The 13,332-nt window shown below is 46.2% G+C and overlaps 1 protein-coding gene across 3 annotated transcripts in view; it reads right to left on the bottom strand.

Annotated features, from left to right (window-relative positions):
* Positions 1–2,974: 2,974 nt before the first annotated feature.
* usp37 (ubiquitin specific peptidase 37) overlaps positions 2,975–13,332 on the bottom strand; it is a 132,319-nt gene continuing 121,961 nt past the window's right edge. For 2 of the 3 annotated variants that reach the window (XM_041200778.1, XM_041200779.1), the window contains 4 exons: positions 12,902–13,017; positions 12,189–12,258; positions 6,096–6,234; positions 2,975–5,351 (listed from right to left, as the gene is read on the bottom strand). In XM_041200778.1, coding sequence (XP_041056712.1) covers positions 5,264–5,351; positions 6,096–6,234; positions 12,189–12,258; positions 12,902–13,017 — 413 coding nt within the window. In that variant the 3' untranslated portion in view covers positions 2,975–5,263. The remainder of the gene's footprint in view (positions 5,352–6,095; positions 6,235–12,188; positions 12,259–12,901; positions 13,018–13,332) is intronic. The other variant, XR_005944578.1, reaches the window with a different exon arrangement.

The raw sequence follows: 13,332 nt of genomic DNA, 5'->3' as shown, positions 1-13,332 counted from the left end.
TTTCCTGTCTATGTTTCTCCTTTTTATAGATCCTAGCTTGAGCAAGTTCATTAACACCCAAAATCGTCTTGTTTGTGCTCTCGATGGTTTCCTCTCATGGGTCGATGTCAACACTGCATTTCTTCAGTTGGATTTCTCACTCTTTATATCTCACTCTCTGGCTGCCACCACTTCATTAGCTAGAGCTCAGCCTTGAGTCTTGGGAATCTTAAGTCATAAGTTCCACTTCTTAGCCACTCCATCCCTCTCCCTGACCTCTAGCCTTACAATTCTCTGAGATCTCAGTTCTGGCCTCCTGTCCTAACCCTGATTTGAAATCACACCACCAAAGGCAGCTTAGTCTTCAGTCACCTAGGCCATTCAGGATGCTTGGGAATTCCACTCCCTAGTCATCCTGTAAGACACTCATTAAAACCCATCTCTCTGACCAAGCTTTGAGTCACCTGTCCTACTATCGCCTACATAGTTTGGTGTCAAATTTTATTTGGTAATTGCTCTTAAAAGTGCCTTGGGGCTACCATGTGGTACTGAGGGAGTTAAAAATGGGCTGCCACGCTTCTTACATTACAACAGCAACACCTCACAATTAATTAATGGTGGGGGGGGGGGGGGGGGGGGGGGGGGGGGCGGAAGGGAAAGTGGTGTAGTGGCAACTGGACTAGTGATCCAGAGACCCAAGTCAATGCTCTGGGGTCATGGGTTCAAATCCCTCCATGGCAGCTGGTGGAACTTAAATTAATAAATCTGGAGCATAAAGTTATTCGCAGTAATGTTGACCATGACAACTATCATCGATTGTGATAAAACACCATCTGGATCACTTTAGGGAGGGAAATCTGCCATCACTACCCAGTCTAGCCTACGTTCGATTTCAGACCCACAGCAATGGGGCTGACTCTTAACCGCCTGGGGCTCCGGCTCGCAATCACTCTTTAGCAAATCCCGGCAAGAGCCCGATTGCGGGGCGTTGCTGACATTTGCTGTCTGGGCTGATGTGCAAAGAACGGCCGATACTTAGGCAAGGAACTGAGCGGGGCTGCCTCAGAGTGAAGCAGGAATCGGTGGGGCGGTGGGAAGTTCTCTAGCAAGCCTCGGTTCAAGGGCAATTAGGGATGGGCAACAAATGCCGGCCTTGCCAGCGACGTCCATACCCCAAAGAATGAAGAAAAAATGGGGCCTCAAGTGCTTCAGGACATCGTCCACGGTGTTTAACCACGGAAAAGATGCCAAATAAATGTGTTAAAGGGATCTTTCCAACACGGCTGTCCAGGCTAGCATTTATTGCTCATTCCTAATTGCCACTTCTCAAGGGTAGTGGTAAATGCAAGTTGTTTCCTTTCACCAACTGAGCTGCCCTCCTCACAGATAATTATTTAGATGGCAGTGCTGCTGCTGAGAAGCCCACATCATTGGCAACAAGCTGCTGTTACCCACCTCTGCAGCAGCCAGGGTTCCTGCTTGCAACTGCTAGCCTGTATCTCCCGGCAAGAGCCTGACTGTGGTGTGCTGCTGACATTCGCCGTCTGAAGAATGGTCAAAATACCGAGGGGAGGTTGGGGGGGGGGGGGGGGGGGGGGGGGTGGGGGTGGTGGTGTCTTACTGAGTGAAGCAGGAATCAATGGGGGTGGGTGGAAGTTCTTCAAACAGTACAGGAATCTCAAGGGTGGGGCAGCAATGGCCTTGAGCAGGGCACGCACCAACCAAACCCCCAACTCCCCCACTTACGAAGACCCACTCTCCTTTTAAAAACCTTAGACAGCAGGAAATAAGGGCGAGAGCAGACCAACAGATTTTTAAACAGAATCGTCTTTTATTGTCACAAACCTCTGCAATGGGCTGTTTTTAAAAAAAGAAATAAATCACAGGGACAGCAGCAGCAATCGTCACAGGCAAAACTCATCTGCTAAAACACAGAAAAAAACATCTCAAAACATAGGAGCGCTGCTCAATCACGCTCGAAGGGAAACCGCCAGAGATTCCGAGTGCAGGAAATCGAATGCCCCTAAACAAGGCAGGGCAGGTTTTGTGGACAGAGCCCTCCTGTCAAAAAGAAACGTCACATCCCATGCGAGAATTATACTTTCCTCAGACATGAAATTAATTTCATTTACACACATAAATATCTGGATATATATTATATAAATATGAGCAGTCGTACAGGATGGTCCAGCCACGGAGTGGGCCAGAATCAGCAACCAGAAAAAAAACATGAAAAGAAACTGTCGGCAAACAAGCTCGGCGCCCACACTGAGCTTCTAATGTCCCATCGCTGACAGTGGACCGTTATGTCCCTGTGGTATGCACTGCCTCTGATGCTGCACCATGGGTCTGGGGTTTCCAAAGATCAGCAGCACCATTTCACTTGGTTTCCAGTCTGTGCTGGGACTTGGGTTCCCACCACTGGCCTCAATGCCAGCGCAACGGTCAATCTGGACAGCAGGTAGCACCGCGCCTAACCGTTTCTGGCATCATTCCTGCAGGCACACACCGATAACAGGAGGCAGACTTGGCAACTGCTCCCTGACCAGCCCTCCAAAAAAACTCCAGAGTCACCTGCCCCAATCTGGTCAATATCAGGAGGAGAGAGGCTGTGTCCCTTTCAGCTCCCCTCTACTCACACCATAACCCACAATATAAAAAAAAAGGATGGACAGTTTACATTTCAGAAAATCCTGTCTTTTTATTAACAAATCTGCATAAGAACTTGCGTGATTGGTGCTAATGAAGCTGCTTCCCTGGTACAGAAGGCCCACAAGAGAAATCCTGAGTGTCAAGATATCTGACAGAGGAGACAGACATTCAGTGAATGCATCCCCCACAAGGAACAGCAGATATCTTCTGAGAGGAGTTACAGGGAAACGAGGGCCCAAGAAGGAGGGGAGTAACACTGAGTGACAGAATTATACAGACACACCAAGACAGGGGACTGAGGGTTTAAGTTATGGATTGGGGGGGGGGGGGGGGGGGGGGGGGGAGAGAGAGACAATGCACCACCCGAGGAGGATCTCCTTGGAACGACCAGCTCCTAGAGCAGCACAATCTACAATCTGATCTACAGATCAGAGTCACCAATGTTCATTCTCAAACTACAAACCCGCGGGAGAAGGCAAGGGAGGGAGAGAGAGGGAGGAAAGAGGGTAGGTGAGGGGGTAGAGAGAACAAGAGAAACATGCACAATGAAAAAGTAGGAGAGAGTCTGACGCTGTAAAGATGTCCATTACTGAGGTATGTTGAACTAATACAGATCGTAAGCAGGTTATGGACCAGCCTGACGGGGCAGGCTCCTCGGGCACCTGTGGTTTAGTGAAATTCTTTTCCGATCCAAAGCTCGACAGTTTACCACAAACAAACTGCACGAACCCAACTCCTCAGCAAGCGAACCCCCTGGACTTATCTGCTTTCTGATCAAGACCTTTCATCTGGTAGAAAGCAGGTCTTGTATATTGGGCTTCTCACTAACTCTGATTGGGTGCTGCTGCTTATGCTCAAATTGAATGTGGCAGGAGAGGGGAGGGTGGAAGTAGTGAGGACGAATCTGGGGTATGTGGGGGCACTCCTGTGTCCCATGCACACCATTAAAATATATTAAAACCAGAGAATTGGCCACTCTGCAAATGGTGTCCACAAACTGTGTGTTTTGAAGTGTGTGCACAGGTGCAAAGAATTGAACAGTGTGACACTTCATGGAGGTAGACCCACTTCAACTGACTGGGACCTTGTTGGGGCTTGAAAAGATAGGCACCACTAGAATTCTAAAGAAGGCAACAAAGTGCAGTACCAACGCCAGCTCCCACACCCCTATGGGCAATAAGTCCCCCACTGAGGGTCAAAATGCCTCCCTGCTGGGACAGTGTGAAACCTCCCCCCACAGGGGTAGTAGCCCCCTCTTGATGTTCAGAGTCTATACCATAAGCATATATATCAATTGTACAAACACTGCACCCAGCAGTGCAAGGAAGAGACAGTATTGTGTGGAGCTTAGACCACCAGTGAGACAAGCCCTTCCTTTAACTGATGCCAGGTTACTGACATATTAAGCCACCCCTCACTCACCGAGCAGATGCTGGGGTCTGGTCTCTGGTTGCCGGGTGGATAGAGGTGCTTTGGTTTCCCTTCGGAAGAAGTGACAGTGGAGGAGGTAGTGGATGAGAGAACAGTTTCTAGTGCACGGACCTCAAGATACAGGAGTAGAAAAATAAAGTGCAGTATGAAATGGCGAGGCTGAAACTAAGGGGCATCTCAGCTTGATGGAGGGAAGCATCCAGTCGCCAGCAACCCAACCAAGATAGAAACAGAACAGAGAGCATTTTTTGAAACGCCTCCTCCGAGAACAGGGACAGGCACACGCTGCAGGCACTTGGACTGCTCTGCATTTGGACCAAGGTTTCAACTCCAGTGCCACTGGAGCTGCAACTTAACACAGCCTTGACGTTAGAAGCTCTCCAGCGGTTCAGGGAAACCTCACATGCGGCTTTCTGTGGAGCAGTGAGCTTTGCGAAAACCATGGCCACTCTTGGAAGCAAACGCAGGGAAGGGAGCTTGAGAGTGGGAGCTCCATGTGGGGTCCTGCCAGGACAGACAGGGAGGCCGCAGAAGCTGGTTCCGCGAGAAGAGCTTAGACCACATCTGCCTTCTCCTCAGTAAAAATACCTCCCATATCCCTAAGACCATGTAAATACAGTGTTAATGCTCTGACCATCAAAAGAAAAACTTACATTAAAGAGCTTGACTATACAAACCAAACCTAAACCCTCTGTTTAACCCTGAAGTTCGAGTGTCTTGGGGAATCTTAAGTCTGCACCCACTCTTCCTATTCAGTTGGCACACACACAGACCTCTTCAGGGCAAGAACAGCAATTTTAGATTCATATATTATATTTTTTTTCCTTTTAAAAAAAACAAAAAAAAAAACCCCTCACATCTAAACAGTCTCGTGATACAATTCCAACTTGAATTCCTTGAAAATCTTTGGAAATAGTGACAGATTGGCACCAGTACTTGTCCAGGACTCTCGTGACATAGAGTTCAAGTGCCTGTCCGTGAGAGGAATGAGCTCACTGCACTATGATTCCCAAGTGTCGACTTTCAGCACCATTGCCTGGCTCCAAAGACCAAACGGGTGAAGGCCCTGGATCACTGCAGTCTGGCGAAGATCTACCGCTATTTTAGGAGGTATTTATCCCGGGACTAGCTGTAAACAACATTCGGTCCCTGATGGTAGAGTGCCAGCACGAGTCGCTCCCGCGCCATAGTCTTCACACCGTCACAGGGGCTGCAGCACAGGCCTGCTGGAGTCCAAACCCGTTGACTGGGGGCATTTCTCTGCCTCCACCAACTCTTCCAACACCTCTCTATGAGTTGCAAAGGAGAATGGAAAGGAGAGATTAGTAACAAAATGGTTCTCAATCCAGCAACTGACAAAGAAAAGTGGCCCTTTGCCAAAAGGGCTTCCAAGCAGCGCTCTTCAGGCTACCTTAAGAGTTATGACATAGTGGCAGGTGTGAGATCTGGGTGGGGGTGGGGAAGAGGGTTATTGTAATGATGCAGGCCTGTGATTGGGGGAGTTAAATACCATAACACCGATATGGGACTGGGAGGGGAAGCTAGCTCCAGTAACAGGTATGGGATCAAGGTGATTTATTACAGCAATGTAACAATCAGTTCCTGGATAATTGGCAGGAGCTGGAGTAGATGTCTGATTTCCTTTACCTAACCCAGGAGATACGACGACTGTCCCACCTGGAGGATCAATTAATTCAGCAGAGACTGGGGATTGAAGTCAGAGTTGGCCTTCAGGCTGAGCTAATTACTACGTGCAAGGTTACAGGCATAAGGCATGACTAGGTGGAATGCTCTTTCAGACAGCCAGTGTGGCCTCGATGGGCTGAATGGCCTCCTTCTGCACTAAAGATTCTGTGATAGGTGAAGTGGCTAAGTCACCGAGGAGGCAAGTCCAGCATTATTCTGTACATTAAAAAGACAGCTTCCCCAAAATGCACGGTGGGTCAGACTGTCCAGGGGCCGAGTTTAGGAGCGCAGAGTTGAGATTGTGGGGATGGGGGTGGGAGAAGGGGTCACAATCATCCAGCTCTTACTTGTGCATGTAGAAAAAGATGTAGCCACTCTTGTCACGGTCTGACTGCACAGTTCCCTCCAACGTCTTGGACACCTCCAGATCATTGTACGTGAACCAGGTCTGCTTCTTTATATCGTATACATCACTGATGTAGTGCCCTACACAAAGTAAAAAGTCAGAAAGTAATCAGCCAGCTAAGAAAAAAATAGGAGTCACTGACTGTTCGGCTCCTCGAGCCTGTTTCTCTGTTCAATAATATCACAGCTCCTTTTATATCAACTCCAATTTCCTGCCCTCTCCCCATATCCCTGTTAATCCAGTGAACACCTCTCTGGCAAAGGAAGACGCTGGAGCCAGTCTGTCTTCAATGTCAGTTATGCTGAATTTTGTGAATAAACCTAAGTGCAGGCTACTTTTTCCCTTCCACATAATTCCCCCTCACAGGTTCTTGTATCTGTGCCCTAACCTTTCCCCAATTAGTATCAACTGCTCTTAATCACAACCACAGCATGCACATAATTGCCACAGCATTTGCAACATTAACATCCCTCAATTCCCTTTAGCGTCCAAAAATCTATCATCTTGGTCTTGATGCACTCAATGACTGAGCATCCACAGCATTCCAGAGTTTCCAAGATTCTCAACCCATTGAGGGAAGGAAATCCTTATCTCAGTCCTAAACGGCTGACCCCTTATCCTTGGACCAAGCCCCTTTGTTCCAGACTCTCTAAACAAGCAGCAGCTTCTTAGTATCAACTGCGTCAGGCCCCTTAAGGATTTTATACATTTCATTATCACTTTTCATTCTTCTATGCTCCAGAGAATAAAGGCTCATTTTATTCAACCACTTCCCATTCGCCAGCCCGCTCATCCGAGGAATAAATCTAGGTAACCTTTGCTGCACCCCTTGCCTCTAAGGCAAACGCGTCTTTCCTTAGGTAGCAAGACCAAAACTGTACATGGTAATCAGGTGTGGTCTCAGCAAAGCATTTTGTCAGCAGAGAAAGTTGGGGAAGTAAGAAGAAATAGGAAGTATTATGACTGGTGACTAAAAGGTTGGTCAAAGAGGTAGTTTTAAGGAGGGTCTTAAAAGAGGGAGAGAGATTTAGGGAGGGAATTTCAGAGCTAGGGGTCTAGGGGCCTTCAGCCCTACAAACAACAGTTGGGCAAAGGGAGTGGGAGATGCACAAGAGGTCAGAGTTCTGTCTTTATTTTCATGGTACCAGAGGTCAGTGACACTGAATTTTCCTTTCCTTTGAGTATTGCTGAAATAAAGATTTTTTTTTGTCAAAGCTTTTTGTCTTGCACTCATCAGGACAACTTGCAAGAAAATATCAATGTCAGGGGAAACGACATACTTATACTATATGAGAAGAATGCTGATTGGTTGGCAAGTTGACTCGGATTGGTAGAGACATTGCCATGGAGAATGCACCAGTTGGTGGTGACTGACAGTTAACTGCCAAGCCTTTTAAAAAAATTTAAAACAGGCAGCCCGACTCTGATTGGTCAAGACATTGTCCTGGGGAATGAACCAGTGAATGGCCATCACTTATTTTGTTTAGCTGAAACACATGCAATGGGTGCACATGCTCCCTCTGTTTGCAAAGAACATGGTCCCATGCATTAATATATGTAGCGCCCAGTACATGCAAATTCACCGCATTGCAAACCCAACTGACAATCTTAAATTGATTGTCAGCACAATACTTTGCACACTGAGGATTATTTAGCAAACGTCCAATCGCGGAATCACATCTAATGTTGGACACCATGTTTCGAGTTTAGCAAACATGGGCTGTTTGGGTACGGTCTGTACCTTGTGCGTTGCGAACAGCGGCTGGGACATGCTGTTTGATATGACCTGCCAGTCTTCGGGACGTACGGTCTACATACCCAGCATCACACTGGCACTGAAATTCATACACAGTACTCATTGTGTGATAGGCAGAACGTCCTTTTGGTTTGATGCAACATCGTGTTGGTGACGAATGCCACTCGTGTTGCTGCTACATAGAAGGAGCGTGAAACAGCTAGCTTCATCTGTTGCTCAAATTTTTGAGATACCTTGCCCTTCCAGATAATCTGAGGTAGACTGGGCACTTTTCTGGGCCAAAAGTGACAGCCTTAGGCCCGTTCATGAGTTACCGTGACATACAGCACAAAATGATCTGATCAGGGTTGCTATTATCCCACAGGATGTTTTTGATGCGCCCTATTTTGGCATCAAGCTTGTATGGACAGCAAACGGCTTGGGCCCTATTTACGAGATTGCCGAAAAGGCCAGTCTTAAAGTGCATGGTCCCAACACATGTATTGACCAGTGAAGGTAGGCTTGTAGTAGAGATCTCCCTGGCAGATTTCTCAACTAGTACGTCAAGGGAAGGGAGTTATTTTGACTACTCCATTTCAAAGATGAATTTGAGCGCAGGATGGAGACATGCAAGAAAATTATTATATGCAGCTTTGCATTTAAATATAGCAAATGTTATCATCCACATATTGGAAATACGCCAGAGGTAGGAGGCTGGGTGTCATTCCATTGAAGACATGTTTCTCATGGAATCCAACAAAGATGTTTGCGAGAGCTGGGCCTACAGGGGATCCCACGGCAAAACCATCTATTTGGACATACATGGTGTCATTAAAGCTGAATGCATTTGCATGAATTGCCGAATTCATAAGCTCAATGATTACTGATTCGCACAATGGTAGCGGGTCTAGATCACCATGATAAAGTGCTGCAGTGCAAATACCTATGGCTTCCTTAAGTAGAACACCGGCAAATAGGCTAGCAATGTCAAATGAGCACACAGACACAACACTGCTATCGATATGCAAGTCCTGTATGGTCTTTGCAAATGTGAAGAAACCCTTCACTATATACATACGAGCATACGAATTAGAAGGAGTAGGCCACTCGGCCCCTTGAGCCTGCTTGCCATTCAATAAGATCATGGTTGATCTGAATGTAATCTCAACCCCACATTCCTGACTACCCCTGATAACCTTTCACCCCATGTATCTGGAAAACTAGTTATAACAATTCGCCCAACCACTTGGCCAATTCATGTCACGCAGAACTGGTCATAGATAAGGCATAAAGGGAGATCACTTTCGTGTCTCTTCGGCAACATACATATGCGGATGCAGCAAGCTATGAAGATGAACTCTGTCATATATATCACGCAGCAGCTCATCGTTCTTAGACAATATGAACATACGATCATGGAGCAGGAGTAGGCCATTTAGCCCCTTGAGCCTGCTCTGCCAAGATCATGGCTGATCTGATAGTAACCTCAAATTGCATCCTGCATGCCCCCAATAACCGATCATCTCCTTGCTTACCAAGAATCTATCCATCTCTGCCTTAAGAATATTCGAAGACTCTGCTTCCGCCTCCTTTTCAGAGAGTCCCAAAGACTCTCAACTCAGTGAAAAAACATCACCTCATCTCCATTTTAAATGGATGACCCCTTATTTTTAAACAATGACTCCTAGTTCTAGATTCTCCCACAAGAGGAAACATCCTCCCCACATCCACCCTGTCAAGACCCCTCAGGATCTGAATGTTTCAATCAAGTCACCTCGTACTCTTCTAAACTCCACCATATACAAGCCTAACCTGTCCAACCTTTCCTCACAAGACATCCCCACCCATTCCAGGTGTTAGTCTGGTAAACCTTCTCTGAGCTGCTTCCAAGGCATTTACATCCTTCCTTAAATAAAGTGACCAATACTGTACACGGTACTCCAGATGTGCTCTCACTAGTGCTCTGTATAACTGAAGCATAACCTCCCTACTTTTGTATTCAATTCCCCTCACAATAAACGGTAACATTCTATTAGCTTTCCTAATTACTTGCTGTGCCTGCAAGCTAGCCTTTTGTAATTCATGCACTAGGACACCCAGATCCCTCTGCATCTCAAGCTCTGCAATCTCTCACCATTTAGATAATATGCCTCTTTTATTCTTCCTGCCAAAATGGACAATTTCACATTTTCCCACATTATACTCCATTTGTCAGATCTTTGCCCATTCACTCAACCTATCTACATCTTTTTGCAGCCTCGTTATGTCCTCTTCACAAATTATTTTCATACCTATCTTTGTCATCAGCAAATTTGACAACCATTCCATCCATCCAAGTTACTTACACAAATTGTAAACAGTTGAGGTCTCAGCACTGATCCCTGTGGCACAACACTGACTACATCTTGTCAACCTGACAATGACCCATTTATGCCTACTCTCTGCTTTCTGTTAACCAGCCAATCTCCTATCCATGCCAATATGTTACCCCCTATACCATGAGTTTCTATTTTCCGCGATAAACTTCTATGTGGCACTTTATCAAATGCCTTCTGGAAATCTAAGTACATCCATTGGTTCCCCTTTATCCACAGCACATGGTACATCCTCAAAGAACTCCAATAAGTGGGTTAAACATGATTTCCCTTTCACAAAACCATGCTGACTCTGCCTTGAGCTTATCAAGTGCCCTGCTATAACTTCTTTAAAAATAGCGTCTAACATTTTCCGTATGACAGATGTTAAGCTAACTGACCTGTAGTTTCCCACTTTCTGTCTCCCTCCCTTTTTGAATAATGGAGTTACATTTGCTATCTCCCAATCTAATGGGACTTTCCCCGAATCTAGGGAGTTTTGGAAAATTAAAACCAATGCATCAACTATCTCACTAGCCACTTCTTTTAAGACCCTAGGATGCAGTCCATCAGGACCCGGTCACTTGTCAGCCTGCAGCTCCAACAGTTTACTCAGTGCCACTTCTCTGGTGATTGTTCCCCTGACATTGGTATTTTCTTGTCAATTGCTCTGATGAATGCAAAACAAAAAGCTTCAACAAAAACTCTCCTTTTTCAGCAATACTCAAGTTTTGTGCTACCAAACAACTATTTCCTTTTTCTGCTGAACTGCAAACACCACCCAACACATACTATCTATTTCTAGTATCTTCGTTGTGCCAAAATCGAGGTTCATATCACCCCATATTCCAACTCATTCTTTCCCAGCTCTAAATCATTGGACTGTTCTCATCATCCCATCTCACTAAACCTATAGGCTTTTAAAACTCAAGCTTAGTGTAGCTGTGGCCCAGTCGGTAGAACTTAAGTCTCATTTAAAAGGTTGCACGTTTGAGTTGCCACTCCATTGACTTGAGTACACAATACAGACTGACACCACCCACCCCAGTGCTGCATTGCCAAAGGTGCTGTCTTTCAGAGTAGATGTTAAATTGACCTTCTCAGGTGGATGTAAAAGATGTCCTGCCCAGTTCCCTGGGCAACAGAGGCATAAAAGGCCAGAGTTGGAGGGTTGTGGGGCTAGAGAAAGCTACAGAAATAGGGAGCCACTCAGGGATTGGACCTGACAGTGAGAATTTTAGACTGGGAGGCCTGAGAGCCAATGTAATCAATCAGTGAGTAAAGGAGTGATGGGAGTGAGTGGGACTTGGTACAGAATGGGATACAGTGCTGAAATCTACAGAGCACGCTTAACTGTGGCTTATCTAACACCAGACATTGTGCGAGCTGTCTGATAGTGGAGAGTAGAGAGATGGGTATGTGTGGAACCCGACTCCATGATGATGTTAATTGTGTAACTTCTGACTTGCAGGCAGCAAGGCCGTGAACTATGTTCTAAGACTCTTTAACAAACTGTAGTGTCCTTTGTTTATTCAATTAGCTTCAAAATGCTTCTGTAGCATTGACAAATCCACACCATCACCAAATCTTGGGTTATATTTTATTACCGTAGCACTCATTTAGGTAGATCATTTAATCTGGCTACAAATCAGGTTTTTCCACCAAGGACAACAGCAGCAGAGAGATGGAACACCACCACCTGCAAGTTCCTCTCCGAGCCACATACCATCCTGACTTGGAACTATATCAGCTGTTCCTTCATTGTCGCTGGGTCAAAATCCTGGAACTCCCTCCCTAACAGCACTGTGGGTATACATACACCATACGAAACTGCAGTGGTTCAAATGGGCAATTAGAGAGGGGCAATAAATGTTGGCCTAGCCGGCGATGCCCCACATCCCGTGAAAGAATAAGTTTAAAAAAAATCAGAGTATCTGGTACCTACCAGAGGAGGAGGAGCTGCCGATGTGGCTGACAACACTGATTAGTCGGTAAGAATGTGCGAGCTCACCTGTCTACAAGAACAGGAACCCAGTCAGTAAAAAGTCTCAACAGACAATAGTGCACTCACTGTGATAAACCTCCACGAAGAACCAAAGGCAACATGAGGAAAAACCTCTATTTTAAAATGCAGCAAGTGGTTAGGATCTGAAATGCACTGCCTGAGCGTGTGGTGGAAGCAGCTTCAATCATAACTTTCAAAAGGGAATTTGAATCATTAGCTGAATAGAATATATTTGCAGGGCCATGTGGAAAGGTTGGGACAGTGGGACTAGCCAAGTTGCTCTTGCAGAGAGCCAGCATGGACATGATGGGTCAAATGGCCTCCTTCTGTGTTGTACCATTCTTTGATTCCAAAGTAGAACACCCATACAAAACCACCCCCCCAACCAATCTGGGGTTGCTCTGCCTCCTGACTCTGCAATCCAGGCTGATGCTGCATGTCATGAAGGCTAATGGAAACATGGCACACACAGGCTGTGGGTGCGGTGGGGTGGGGGGTGCATGGAAGGAGGAACACAATTTAACATAATGCTCTATCATTGCGCCTCCCGCTGATCAGGAGGTGCCCCAATTTCCCAATGGCAACATTGAGAGTTGGTGCGGCCCACAACTCCCCCACTGCATACCACTGGCATGTGCTCTCCCTCGCCTCACCTCTGCATTCCTTTTCAACTCCTCAGCTTCAGCCTCGCTATAGTCCATGTCCAGGACTTCCTCATTGCCGGAGTCTTCATCCGAACCCATGAGGTCACCAATGGAGTTATTGAACTCTACAAGGAAACATTTATTGTCATTGCACTGAAAGAAAATTAAAATAGAGACCACTTTACTACTGATCAAATCATGAAAACGCAGCAGGTCCCACAATATTCTGCTTCAAGTGGGACTATCTGCCGCATACGTTGCTTTCTGTGAGTAACTGGCTCCCGAATTCCCCTCCCTCAGATAGCCATGGAGTAGAGAGGTATTTCACATTCTTCAGCACATCAATATTAAAGTGGCAAAGGAAGCCATTGCACATTTTAATGTTGTATCACTCCTTGTCATTATATGAATGAATCACCTCAAATTACCCCCACCACTGT

The sequence above is a fragment of the Carcharodon carcharias genome, chromosome 12 (genome assembly GCF_017639515.1).
Source record: "Carcharodon carcharias isolate sCarCar2 chromosome 12, sCarCar2.pri, whole genome shotgun sequence".
Lineage (NCBI taxonomy): Eukaryota > Metazoa > Chordata > Chondrichthyes > Lamniformes > Lamnidae > Carcharodon > Carcharodon carcharias.
This window is presented reverse-complemented; position numbering and strand designations above follow the sequence as displayed.